At 46.7% G+C, this 14,246-nt stretch overlaps 1 protein-coding gene across 1 annotated transcript in view; it reads left to right on the top strand.

The window, feature by feature from the left end:
• Positions 1 to 14,246, top strand: part of RO60 (Ro60, Y RNA binding protein) — an 820,045-nt gene that overhangs the window by 363,516 nt on the left and 442,283 nt on the right. The window contains exon 3 of the mRNA XM_069641073.1: positions 8,370 to 8,590. Coding sequence (XP_069497174.1) covers positions 8,370 to 8,590 — 221 coding nt within the window. The remainder of the gene's footprint in view (positions 1 to 8,369; positions 8,591 to 14,246) is intronic.

Below are 14,246 nucleotides of genomic sequence, written 5' to 3'. Positions count from 1 at the left end.
CGAGGAAACAGCTTCCGACAACCAGGTATCCGTAAGTGTCGAGTCGACAGCCATACCCGGTCGCCCACACGATATTCCGGTGCCACGGTTATCCTCCGATCCGCCTTAGCCTTCATCACCGTCTGGGCTTCACGGAGGTGAACCAGAGTTTGCGCATGGACCCCGGCCAGATCGCGCACACAGGCATTGGCAGCTGGAGTGGCAGAGGAGAAATCAGGGAGCGGCAGGGTACGCGGATGCTGTCCATACATACAGTAGAAAGGGGAGAAACCAGTGGCTGTATGTTGGGAGTTGTTGTAAGCGAATTCAGCGAGATGGAGCAGATTGAACCAGGAGTCTTGGTACTGGAGGGTCAGACAGAGCAGGTATTGTTCCAGGGCTTGATTCACCCTCTCGGTCTGCCCATCGCTTTCTGGGTGATAGGCCGAGGAGAAGTGAGCATCAATACCCAGGAGCTTGGTAAGGGCACGCCAGAAACAGGACGTGAATTGAGTCCCACGATCTGATATGATGACTTGTGGCAGACCGAAAAGGCAGAATATTGACCTAAAGAACAGGCGGGCCAGGGTTGGAGCTGAGGGGATGCCCGTACAGGGAACGAAACGGGCCATCTTGGTGTAGGAATCAACGATCACCCATATGGTGTTGTAGCCCTGTCTGCGGGGTAGGTCTGTGATGAGATCCATGGAGATGGTGTGCCAAGGCCTGGGGGGAATGGGCAACGGCAGGAGCAACCCCAGAGGTCGTCCTCTGCGTGTTTTGCACTGGGCACAGATCGAACAGGTGTTTACGTAGTGTTCTATGTCTTTTCTCATTGACGGCCACCAGCACCAACATTGCAGTAGTTCTAGGGTGCGTTGTTGCCCAGGATGGCCATTTATAGCAGCATCTTGAGACCAGACAAGCGCCTGGTTACGTACATCGCACGTAGGAAGAAACAGCTTGCCCTGGACAAACGGCAATCCCTCCTGGAGGGTAATTTCCCATTCAGTGAGTGCATGTGGGTTTTGGGAGACCCATTGTCTAATGGCATTAAGCATGGGTGGAGATGGCGTACACAAACATATGACATGACCCTTTCCTAACAGAGTATCAGGAAACGAGGACAGTGGTTCCCCACCAGGAGAACGAGATAGGGTGTCCGCCTTGCCGTGGATGAGACCCGGCCTGTGCTTGACCACAAAGTCGAATGCAGCAAAGAATAGGTGCCAACGCACTTGTCTGCTGTTCACGCATTTCAGGGAGGCCAGGTCTTGGAGGTTTTTGTGGTCCGTATAAACCACCGTTTGATACCTAGCCCCCATGAGATGGTGCCGCCACGTCTGGAGGGCGTCTTTGATGGCCAATAACTCTTTCTCGGTTACTGTGTAATGGGATTCAGCTACGGAGAACTTCCGTGAGTGGTAGGCTACTGGATGTAAACTACCCGTGGTTGGACAAGGCTGCGACAACACAGCACCCAATGCGAAAGAGGAGGCGTCTGCTTCCAGAACGAAGGGAAGGTCAGGGTCAGGGTGTTGCAAGACAGGAGCAGTAGTGAACCTGGATTTAAGTGCCTCGAAGGCCGGTTGATGTACGGAGGTCCAGGTGAACGGGACAAGAGGGCTGGTCAGGGCGGTCAATGGTGATACAATAGAAGAGAAACCGGCGATGAATCGCCGGTAAAAATTAGCAAAACCGAGAAAGGACTGGAGTTGTTTGATGTTACCGGGAACCGGCCATTCTGTGACAGCACGGAGCTTTGACTGGTTCATGGATATCCCGCCGGGGTAAATATGGAAGCCCAGGAATTCAACTTCGTTTGAATGGAACAAGCACTTCTCGGGCTTGGCGAACAAGGCGTTCTTCTTGAGGCGAGAGAGGACCTCTCTGACATGACCGACATGTTCCTTCAAAGAGGAAGAATATATCAATATATCGTCCAAATAGACCACCACGAATGTATCCAGGATGTCAGAGAATACATCGTTGATGAACCGTTGCAACGTAGCGGGGGCATTGCAGAGCCCGAAGGGCATCAAAGTGTATTCGAATAGTCCCTGTCGGGAACAGAACGCCGTCTTCCACTCGTCTCCACGCCTCATGCGGATCAGGTTATATGCCCCCCTTAGATCCAGCTTGGTGAAAATGGTTGCCTTTGTCAACCTGTCAAGGAGCGTGGAGATGAGCGGAATAGGGTATCTGTTTTTTATGGTGATGGAGTTTAACCGTCTATAATCCACACATGGGCGCAGATCGCCTTCTTTTTTCGGCACAAAGAAAATAGGGCTGGCCGCCGGAGAGCAAGAGGGACGGATGTGACCTAGACGTAAGGCCTGGAGGATATATTCCTTTAAGGCCCTTTCCTCCGACTGTGACAATGAGTAAATCCTACCCCTAGGAATGGGTGCATCCGGGAGCAGGTCAATGGGGCAATCGTACGGTCTATGTGGGGGTAGCCCCTCCGCAGTGACTCTATCAAAGACCATATGGAAATCATGATAATCAGCAGGGATACCTGCCATAATAGCCCCCACGAGATGTGAGGGCACAGTGTCAGGCACTACATCACTGATACGGGAGGAAGCCATAGCACCAAGGATCGCGGCGGGAGATGAGAGTGACTCAGATTCCGAAAGGCAAAAATGTTGGCACACCTCCGATTCGAACGTCACTTGTCCTGTACCCCAATTAATCAAAGGGTTGTGATGTCTTAACCAGGGTATCCCCAAAATGATACCGAACTGTGGCGTGGTGATAAGATCAAACGATATGGTTTCCCTATGGGTGCTCTGTATCACCACATCCAACGGTGCAGTCTGGAACTTGATCGGACCGGAAGACAAGGACGTGCTGTCAACCGCATGTACGGGTTCTGGGTGTTCTTTTCTAATCAGAGGCAGATTGAGACAGTGGGCTAATGCAATGTCGATGAAACAGCCAGTGGCCCCTGAATCAATCACGATCTGAACAGTGTGGATGATTTCCCTGGTGGGTTTCAAAAGGGCTTGGACCACCACCGGTCTGATGAGACCGAAGGCGGGTTCAGTGGGGGTCGTAGACGGGCTCGCCGATGCCCCCTGGATCAAGGGCGAGCCTTCTGAAAACCCGGTGTCTTGTTCTTGGGCCGCCGTGGGCATTCCCTTACGTAGTGCCCGTTTAGCCCACAATAAAAACAGGCGTTGTTGGTTCTCCGACGTTCTCGTTCGGATTGTGTTACCGGGCTTCGGGTTCCGCCTATTTGCATAGGTTCGGAAGCTGCAGAGGAAGGAGGCGGGGTTGATTGGTTGCTAAATGCTGTTTCCGCCCTCCGTTCGGATCTCCTAGCGTCCACCTGTAGTGCAAGGTACACTAGATCCGTGAAAACCGAGGGGAGGGCAGGAACCACAGAAAGGGCGTCCTTCATGGCGTTGCACAGACCGCGATAGAATACAATCGCCTTCTTCTCCTCTGGCCAGGAAGTCTCAGCAGCGAGTTGGTTATAGCGGGTGATATACTCAATCAACGTTTGCCTACCCTGTGTGAGGTCTAGCAGCTCCAGATCTCTTGATTGGGCCTTATAGCGGGTATCAAAGACTTTGGCCATTTCGGTTATGAGGAGGTTAAAGTCGTACAATGCTGGATGGTCGTTTCCCAAAAACGGGTTTGCCCAGGTGGCTGCCACCCCAGACAGGTGGGACAACAGAAAAGCAGCCTTTGTGACAGAATCAGGGAATGCAAGGGGTCTGCACAAAAAATGGAGCTTACATTGATTTACGAAAGTACGGTACTTCCGGGGGTCACCCTGATAGCGTTCTGGAGCAGCTAAGGGAACAGGTGTCGGAAGCAAAACAGGAGTCGGTGCGGGGACCGGAACAGGGGCAGGCTGATCTGGGGGGGCTGGGTACCCGAACTCAGTGTCTGCGGGTAGTGGATGATGTGCACTCTGTAAGGTGTCAAGACGGTGGTGTATGGCGGCCGTGGCGGTGGCCATGTCGGTCCTAAGGGCTGCCACTGCCTGCATCAAAGCGGTCACTGGGTCCCCGGCGGAGGGATCCGTGTTCATACTCCGGACGGCCGAGTGGCTTCACAGTCTGTTACAGACTTGATGGTCGTGCAGAGTATGAACAACCCCTCCATCCCCAAGTACCACACAGACAACACCAGAAATACTGTCTGTATGGTCTTTAAGTCCATCTAGCCTGGGTTGAGGGACAGCCGGAAAAACCACTGGAGCGCTGAAAAGCAAGTTGTAATGCAGTTATAATCAGGGCAGGACAATGAAGCAGAAAGTAGGTATAAGAAATACTGTTTACCTGTGAGCGTGAGGTAGACCCAGATGATGGGAAAGGAACAGGACCCCAAACCGAAAAGCCAAAGCAGGAGGCAGGGATAGGTGAACACCTAGCATGGGACCAAAGATTCAGAGTGACACGTGGTCCGTAGAATGAGAGTGTAGGCAATAATGGTCCTTAGAGCACCACATGGTCAGGCAACAGGTAATCCGAAGTCCGTGGCAGTTTATAGGAGTAAACGCAAGCAATCCGTGAAACAAAGCGGGGTCAGGCAACAGGTGATCCGAAGTCCGTAGCAGTTTATGGGAGCAAGCACAAGACAATCCGTGAAACAAAGCGTGGTCAGGCAACAGGTGATCCGAAGTCCGTAGCAGTTTATGGGAGCAAGCACAAGACAATCCGTGAAACAAAGCGTGGTCAGGCAACAGGTGATCCGAAGTCCGTAGCAGTTTATGGGAGCAAGCACAAGACAATCCGTGAAGCAAAACGTAGTCGAAAGCAGTTCCAGTAATCCTTAAACCATAGAACGAGCGACACGTAACCCTGGTGAGACAGCTGTGAAGCAATGCTTTCTGTTTCCGGGCATCCTTTATCCAACCGGCAGAAGTCACATGATGTGTGTGGAACAGAAGCGTTGCGTCGTTGCTAGGAGACGGAATCACGGGATCTGTGGCGCGCAGTGATGCGCGGTTCTCCGCAATCGGCGCAAGCCGATGCGATGTGGAGACAACCTCCAGTTCAGTTGCCATAGACGTGAAGGGCGGTAAATGCCGGTCCTAACATGCTGTGACCTGCTGTGACGGAAGTGAGGGGTACGTGTGCCAGATTGTGTATGTCGGGTAGCAGGACGGATGGAAGTTGTGTGCGGGGAGGGGCGTGACCTTGCAGGGAGAACGCTAGATCGTGTGGTCGGCGTGACACAATCATTCACACAGATTGCTCATTTTCTCATTCACTTCAGCAAATTGTTATACAATACAGCTGACACTCCATTCTTATTCCCCTTGACAGTCTCTTGGCTTTGCCACAACGTGTATTCCACACAAGTCACTCTGTGGTGTTAATCTTTTTCATCCACCCTGCTTTCACCTTATTCATAAATACTCTTCACTTTGTTCATGAGTGCTCATCACTTGTTTTTCACTTTGTTCATACATGCACATCACTTGTTTTTTACTTTTGCTGTATTGTCATATACTTTTCATATCTTTCCTTTAGTTCGGTATTCAATAATACTTGTTGCAATCTTAAAAGTACTGATAACACTTTGTGGCATGTACAGCATTCAAAAACCCTCAATTCGGTCTCCAAAACCAACTCTTACAGTTTTCAGTTTGTTTTGCATTTACATATGCCTGCTTCCAGCTCCCGGAGCACCTCGGTATGAGTGTTTCCTTCTTTACACTCACCGGTATTGTAAGGAACTTATGGTGGTGTTTTCATGATCCTTCCTAGCTGGGTGAGGTGAGGTATGACAATATGCCATCAAGGCATGGAGAATGGCAGGGGTATCCTTAAAAGAAAAAAGGGGATACCAGGTCTTGTCCGATGATGTCATGACACCCTCCCAAGGGCTGCCTCCCACCATTTGATCCTCCCTCCATAATGCCACCCTCGGGGTCAGGATAAGGTAGCGGTTGCCGTCCCCATGCCACATGGAGAGAGGTCCCAGTTGGGAAAAGAGTGATGACTCCATCAGATTCATCACACTTCTCTAATGATTTTGTTCTCAGGAAGCGTTTCCCTTTTTTTAACCACTCGGTAACCCATACGTAGGTTTACCGGCTATTTCTGTTTTTGCTACACAGCAACCTTTGTTCACTGACAACCCGGTAACCTTACTTTCTTCCCAGGGCTTGCCGGCTGTCTGTTGTGCCTCTTCGTTCCTCTCTGCCTTGCTGTTCTGCGTTCGCTGGCTAATCCAGCGCTGCAGTCCTGTGGTGTCAGTTTGCGTGTTGCGCTGTTTCCACGGCTTTCCATCTGTAAGCGGCGGACTGCTCACACCTTGCCTACTGCATTCAATCGTCAGGTCCACCTCACCGACCTCTGCCACGGCACCCCTCCCTACCACCGTAAGCTTGCGGTGCTCAGCAAGCTTATGGTTTGAAAGGTGATTCGGTATCTACAGCTTTCCTTTCTCCTGCCTGCTGTCAGCTGTGACCATCCTGGTCTCATTTACTCATTTCTCAACAACTAGACTGCCATCAAGTCTCCCTGAGAGTCACCTCCTCCCAGGTGGTGCTCCCTCATATACACACCCCCAGGGTCAGGAACAGGTAGCAGCTGCCGTCCCCTGGTCACATAGGGGGAGGCTAAGCCAGGAAAAAGAAGAGTGATGACATCCTCGTATTCATCGCAGCTCCTTTATACACATTCCCAAGCACAACAGTTTAATGTTGGATATGTATGTTTATATGGTACTAATTATCCTAGGGAACCAAAAGTAGCTCATTGATGCTATTTCAAGCCAACCAGGAGGTCCTAGGCTATAACCAGGAGCTAAATAGCTCCTAATCCAAGCAGTTTCAAATTCTGGCTATTATTACAGCTATTGTCCTCCCTGCTTTCATGTCCATATTATATCAGTAAAGTGTTCAGGTTGCTTTCCTTAATCCTAATTCGTATCCATATTTCTCTATAATTATGGGGCATTATGTCCTTCATACATGGCAAATAAGCATTCATTTAAACAAAGAACATTGTGCCAGGCTTAACGCTCTGTCATGCGTTTATGTGGCACATCACTTGCACTTGTGTCTGTCTCCTACCACCAGTGCTTTTCTCTGCAGACCGATTGTAGAAGTTGTGGTACGGGGATGTGAAAGATCTGTGCTGTTTTTCACCTAACATTTTCATTTTTTTTTGTAGTTTCAGTTCTTTCCGCTATTATAGAAGGTTCAAAGAATTGGTAATACACTTAATTGCTGAAAAACATCTGCCTACCGTACTAACAATACGTTTCTTCTTGTTCTTTCATCAAGATCATATAGAACTGCCATTCTTCTAGGGCATCCTTAAAGCAAACCAGTATTTTTTTCATTAGAAAAGTATAAACTAAAACCAAAAGGGATGTCAAGATGTCACAGACCTAAACTCGTCGAAAAGGAATAACCTTTTAGTAGTTTAGAACAAATATATTACTGAGCTTGGATAGAGTCAAGCATGTTAACATTCTAATAACCAATAAGGGAGCTTGGAATGCCGTCTCTAACTTCTATTAGATCCCAAGCTGTTCTTTTCTGCTCTTCTTTGTATTGTTTTCCAATGAGTGGGAGATGGTGAGCCTGTCACACCGTGCTGGGCAGTGAGTTGCTCACCCAACTCTGTCACAGAGGCTCATTTCTACTTAGTTAAACACAGACTGTATGTTAATTTCACCTGCCGTGCATGCTGGATATTCAGAGAGCGGCTCCCATTTATGCCCCCTGTAGGCCTTCTCTCGCATTCTTTCCACCCCAGACTGGGTGACACTAAAACATCTTTGTCTTTTCTACTTGGTTTGTAATAGTCACACTAGGTGTGCAGGTGCAATTTATGATGGCTCTTCCAAGCTGCCACTCAGCTAGGCTTAACACGCACGAGATCCTTGCGGGCATCTAGCACTATCATAGCATTAGAGTCCTTATCAGGCGGGCTTAAGTGTGGTCAGTCACTTTTGTCCTCGTAAGAGGCACTGATCTGTGGCTCAGGGTCCACTTACTTGATGGCCTCATACCACACATTATAGCCAGCTGTTGCAATCTAAAATGCCAGTAAATAGATATTGAAAGATCCAAAAAATAAAGCATGCATTATAAACTAGGGAAATGTAAAATGATGGCTACTATCCACAGATCGTCTTTTGATGTCAAAAACATTGTACGTGATTAGAACATGTATACATAGACATAGCCATGCTGGAAGCCCACACATGTTTTTACCTAATTCTATGAGGTTTTTCCCTACCTAGTTACAGAGATTCTGAACCTGAAAAGCTATAGCTGTTCTAATACTGTACAGCAGCTGAGCGATCACGTAATTCTGAATGACATGGCTCAGTTGCTCCTCTGATATTGTTCAGCACTCTTTGATAACATTTTTGGACACACAATTCTTTTTTCTTCTGTTTCCTTATAGATCTTGCTCTTATAATCAAATATGTCACGAAGGGATGGAAGGATGTGCAGGAAGCATACCAGGACCAGGAGCTATCTGCAGAGACAGAGAAAGTATTCAAATTTCTGGAAGCGGTTGAGAAGGTGAAACATACAAAAGACGAGCTAGAAGTATTGTCTCTTATTGGAGAGCATCAGTTAGTGAAGGAGCATCTTCTCACCAACCACCTGAAATCTAGAGAGGTGAGTTGATCTATACAGATAATTTGAGAGCGCAGGTATCTTGATCTCAATGGAGTCCTCCTAATGATCTAATGGATGCATGAAACCAAATGAATATTCAACCAGGTGGAGCAAAGTAAACCATCCATAACATATTACATCATGCAAATACATTAAACATTCATTTACCACATTAGTTACATATGAACCAGTCATTACTTACTATTTTACAGCATAGACTAACTAACCTCTTTAAGTGAGAATTGGTGTACAGGTATTTTATTTTAAATGCTGAAGGTTGGTCTTCCACTGCCAGAAACACATATCCATAGGTCATTTTGTCTGTTTTGTAGTCTATTTCCTCCAAATTCCACTAGTTTTGAAATGTTTTGTTTTAGCTTATATCATTTAGCAGAGTTCATCGAGGCCTGTAGTCTCTTATCAAATGCAACGTATACCGAAGCAGCACCATTGTGTATAATTTGCTAAATCATACATTGAAGAGTTTTTACAAAATATCCAAACCTCTGGAGGACTCAACACGCTGTAAATATCGATTTGAGTAATACATATCTTTATACATACTGGATATAGTCTGAAAACAGGGTTGGCATGACTTGGATTGGGACTGGTGAAATTAGGGATTTCACTAAAAGATGCTCACTGCACTGGTGAGAGTGTGATAATACGTTAGTCCTTAACCTTGGTGCTTCTCACACACGGTGTTGCTGGAAACGCTGGAGGAGGAAGCACACCTAGAGGATTTAAAATTGCAATAAGGTGTAGAATCAATTGTGTGTCTGCCTATGTTTTTAGGTATTGGGAGTAGAAGTGCAAATGGATAGAGATTGCTTCCACGTGAGGTAACTGAGTACAAGGGATATTTGAACAGCACATAATATGATTTTGGGGTCTTGTTGACTGATAAGCTATTTATCAATTTCCAAAATGCCACCGGTGTTGATAGGTTTTTCAGGATCGTGTTTCGCGCAATGATAGTGAATATGAAAAAGTAGGGAAAAAGTAGGGATTCGAAAGCTTTGAATAATATTTGCAGTTGTGACGCTGAATATAAAAAAAAGAAATATGTGTATGTATAAAACATAACTTTATTCGGACCAGCAATCCATAATCGACAATTACATACAGTAATTATTTGATTTCTCAGGATTACCCCAGACTATACATTGTTTGTTGAAGTATGCCGAGAGTACTTCCCAACAGGTGCCACCATTAATGGGTGAGGAAGAAAAAGGGGAGAGCAATGAGTCCATATGGGGAATCCAAAGGTCCGAAGAGGGAACGACAAAGAGGGTGTCAGTGACAGTCTGTCTGGAAGAAGCGTTGACATAGGTGTCAGTGATGGGCCGGCCTGGAATGGAGGCCAGGAGATCCTTCTTGAACTTTTTTCTTCCAGACTTCGAAAGAGAGATTGAAAAGGTGATAGAGTAGCAGCTAGAGAAAATAGGGAAGATTGGAATCACTATGGAGGGAGAGCGCAGAGAGAGGGGACGGGGGGCTGAGAGGGAGAGGGGAGAACTTCAGTGCATGACGCCCATCTTCAACACAAAAGCAGTGCAACAATCTAGATTCAAGTGTCCAGGAAAGTTATTTTCCACTAGCCAATTCTCCAGTCTTGCAGGACTTTCCAGCTTTCTACCAAATTCTCTGTTGTGGTCTGGGGTCTTCAGATCTCCCAGTCCCTGAGGAGGGGAGGTTTGAATCCAGTGCCCATGGCTTGGTCCCTCTGTGTCCTTCACCGTCTTTATCACTCATTTCCTGGGCCCATGTGTGAAGAGGAGAATAGAGGGGAAAACCCCATATGTAGCCCACCTTTTCCCCTCTGGGCCAAGATCTAAATGGCCGGAGTGCTCTCCACTTCCAATTGTGGAGGGAGCAAGATCCTGGAATAGCTAGATGAGTGTCCCTAAACATTTTCTTCTGAATTTCCTTGGGAAGCTGAACAGATGAGCCTTCATCTATGTGCCCCCCTGGACATCCTTCGGGCCCCCCAGTAGAGCAGCATCATTGTTTGAAGGCCACTGATATGTTTTGAGTGTAGCTAAAAGAAAACTCAATCTTACACAGTCCAAGAATTTTTCAACATCTAATAAAATCATAGCTAGTAGTAGTAATAAGCAATAGCATTGTCTGAAAATTAGTAGCCATATTTGTTTGATTTCTTGTATTTTGCTGCTGGATTAATCATTGTTTTTCTGACGATACTCATATGTTTTTAGCATAGATGGGGCAATCACAGGTACCTTGTTATAGATGCCACCATCTACACTGAGTAGAGAAAGAGTCTGGTAAGTTTACTAAAATTATAGGTCTTCACCCTTCTCAGGAAACACAACTCTGTTGGCTTTAATACATGCACAGTTTATTGAATTGTGTGCTAACTACCTAATAGTAGAAAAGATAATTCATCAGAAAATTCCGGACAGATTACATTTGATCATCCACTGAAGCTGCTTTATTGTTAGGTAATGCAATTCCTAGTCCACAATTTCCATGACCATTTTTTGTTGATTGATTTGTAATAATAAAGTAATTAAGATGTTGTCAAGATATATATAAAGAGATTGCTCAGATTGGTTTTATCTTCATTATAAAACCTTTCCAGTAGTTAAATGTTATATGTTCTCTGTGTGCCAGGGTTGAAATTACCTTGCCTTCTGGGTTGATATGCCTCTTCTGTACTTTACTTTAGATGATCCTTCAACCTCCAAACTGACTCTCTCTCCAGATGCTACCACCTCTGCCTCCAACATCCTCAGTGTTCTCATTCTGGCCTCCAGCTCTTTCGCTTAGCCTTTGCTAACCTCTCCATCTTCCCCAATCTCTCTTCCCCTACAGTTAGTACCAAATCGTCTTGCAGCCTCCTCCTCCTCTAAGTCGAACTTCCGAGCTTCACCTCCAGCTGTTCTGCCAGCACACCTTTAGCTTACAAACCCTCTTCAAACATCTTGCTCCACCTGCTTCACAGATGTGTCACACTGCCAAACTGAACTCGCTGTTTTTTCTAGGGTGATCTCCCTTTTAGGCTGTGCTTGGACGGGTTGGGCTGTTTTGTGATTGGAAAATGTGCTTAGTGTCATGTGGGCTTCAATGAGGCTTTCCTAACCTTATTTCAAGCCCTGTCTCGCCATTTTGGATTTTAGAACTGGTCTGGTTATGTGTGGGAACTCCTTCCCTGCTTCAATGAGCTATGTCTTCAGTGCCTGATTTACCCTGGGGCCCTTCTACTTGCCTAGCATGTGAATTAAAAAGTCAGAAAACCTTCTAGTAAGCCTGTAAAGCTGTCTGGTACATGTGTAATTTCTTCATAGTGGGAAAGTTAAAACTTTGAAACTCCTGCAACGTTCACCAGAGTGGGAAAATGGGCTTCGTTTATTTTTCCTTCTTCATCTACAACATGAGTCAGTTTCATTTAGTTACATGCAAGTTTGTATCTGTGGGTCTACCCCACTTGGTGTGAGCATGACTCATAATGGGGGTTGTTTACCTCAGCATTGTTGCAGAAGAAAGAAAAATATTTCTCTTATGTCCTGCTCTCCCTCCTTCCCAACTGTTTGGGTACGTCTGCATCCACAGGCGGGTGGGAAAAAGCTGACTGAAGAAGATAGCTGCCCCTTTAAGAAGTTTGAGTTGGTGAGACTACGTTGCATGTATGTCCATGTCTGTGCCAGCCCTACCCCTACGTGACCAACTGCCCACACCAAGTTCCTGTTTTTTCCACCTACTCGGCAGGTCGGAATTTGCTGCGCTCTATGACTTATCTTTTCTGGGGCAGTGCCTCCCTTTTACTACGGGATTCAAGCAATACATCCGTTGTAGGAAGCAATTCTCAGCGGCCGATCCACATGATGCCTGCGTCTTATGCCTGGGTATCCATCACCCGGTGACTTTGTGTGTCCTCTGCTGTGGAATTCATCTGTGGTCTCTGCTTAGTCATCTTCTTTCCATTTCACGGCTGGGACCAGTACCAAAGATGACCAAAGACTTCGTAATGACCAGCAAGGTGGCCGACATTGGTAAGAGCGAGACCGTACCTGCAGGTGGGATATGTGTTTCGGCACCTGCCCTTGGTACCCAGGTGATGACCCCTATCCTAGTTCTGTGGTCTTCACAGGACTGTTTAGGGGGAAACCCCAGGAACTTACACCTGCAAGTACCTCTGGGTGGGAAATATTAGTACCTCCTAGTGGGAAAACGTTAGTACCTCCAGGTGGGAAAGGATCTGAAAAGATCTGCCTGGTACCAGTAGATTTGTTCACCCCTGACAAAATCACTACGGTATTCGGAAAGATCTCATCTGCCTCGGAAATCATCCGTACAGGCAAGATTAGCCAAACAAGCCTCCAGGGTAAATTCATTCGTACCCACGTTGTCTACCGCATTTGAATCTTCGAGTCCTCAGTACCGAAGACAGGCCAGGTACCCAATTCGGCTACGGCATTTGAATCTTTGGGTTCCTTCGTAACGAAGAAGACAAAGAAAAGCTTGCATAAGAGGGATGATCATTCTCATTCGAAACGGAGCTCTGTACCGTCCTCTCCAAAGATGCACAAAAGAAGGAAATCTTGTAAAGACAGGTGCACAATTTCGGCATCTACACCAAAGAATCAGAATGATCATATTAGCCTGATTTCGGACTTGATTCATCAAAATACTTCACAGTGCCATCTGTTGAATTCTTTTGGTACTCCATTGAGGCCTGGGATTGCAGGCATTTTTCCCCAATTTTCTACTGACGCTGAGGAGACTTTGATGGAACCTCTTCAGGATCCAAGGGCTCAATTGGCTCCACAATTGGTTTTGACAAATATGCAGGTATCCAGGCCTGTTGTGTTCAACATTTACAATCGTTCTCAACAGTCATCCAAGATTGACTCTTCAACATCTCCTTTCAGATTAGAAGAAACCCAAATCGAACCATCAGATATGGCTAAGGATATTACAAACACAGTCCTTGAGATTATGTTGTCCGAGACATTTCTGGAAGTTTTAGCTCAATGCATCAAGGAAAGAATGGGGTTTCCTGAACCTCCTCCGGGAGCCTATCCCAAAGTACCAGATCCATTACCAACCCCTGTTTCAGTTGATGGAGAAGACACTATTCTTTTAAACATTTAAAACCCCCTCAGGTACAGGCCATTAGAAAGTAGCAGTGGGAGCATCAGAGATAGGAGAAACAAGACAGAGCTGCCGCTGTATTGAAAGCGTGGTGCCGTTTTATGAAAGTTGCAGAGGTCGGAAGCCCTGTAGACTGCAGAGGACGCGCAGTGGGAAGTGGTTCAAAAACTGCCAGCCCTAAGGGAGAGAGGAGCTCTCCTGGTGTTGCTGAGTGTGACTGTGGTGTGTGTCATATTTTTGCTTTTTGTAGGTCGCCTAACAAAAAGATTTTCTTCCGACGCTTTTAGGCGGTTTGCAAAAAGCGAATATATATAAGAACCCTTTTCCCACCCACCCTCGCTTCCAGGATGTCCATATATTCGGGGATTTCCCAAACCCCTCTCTCAGCTGCCCCTCCATGCCTCCCCACCCTAGAATACCACTACCCACTACACTCACAAACCCGCAACACACTCACACACACACACACACACACACACTCACACGTAAACATGTGCCTGTTCTCCCGCGACGGCTCTTCCTGGTCCCGACGTGCCTA

Source organism: Ambystoma mexicanum, chromosome 1q (assembly GCF_040938575.1).
Source record: "Ambystoma mexicanum isolate Mex_15411 chromosome 1q, UKY_AmexF1_1, whole genome shotgun sequence".
Taxonomy (NCBI): domain Eukaryota; kingdom Metazoa; phylum Chordata; class Amphibia; order Caudata; family Ambystomatidae; genus Ambystoma; species Ambystoma mexicanum.
Note: the sequence above shows the minus strand (reverse complement) of the source record. Positions and strands in the feature narration are given on the sequence as shown.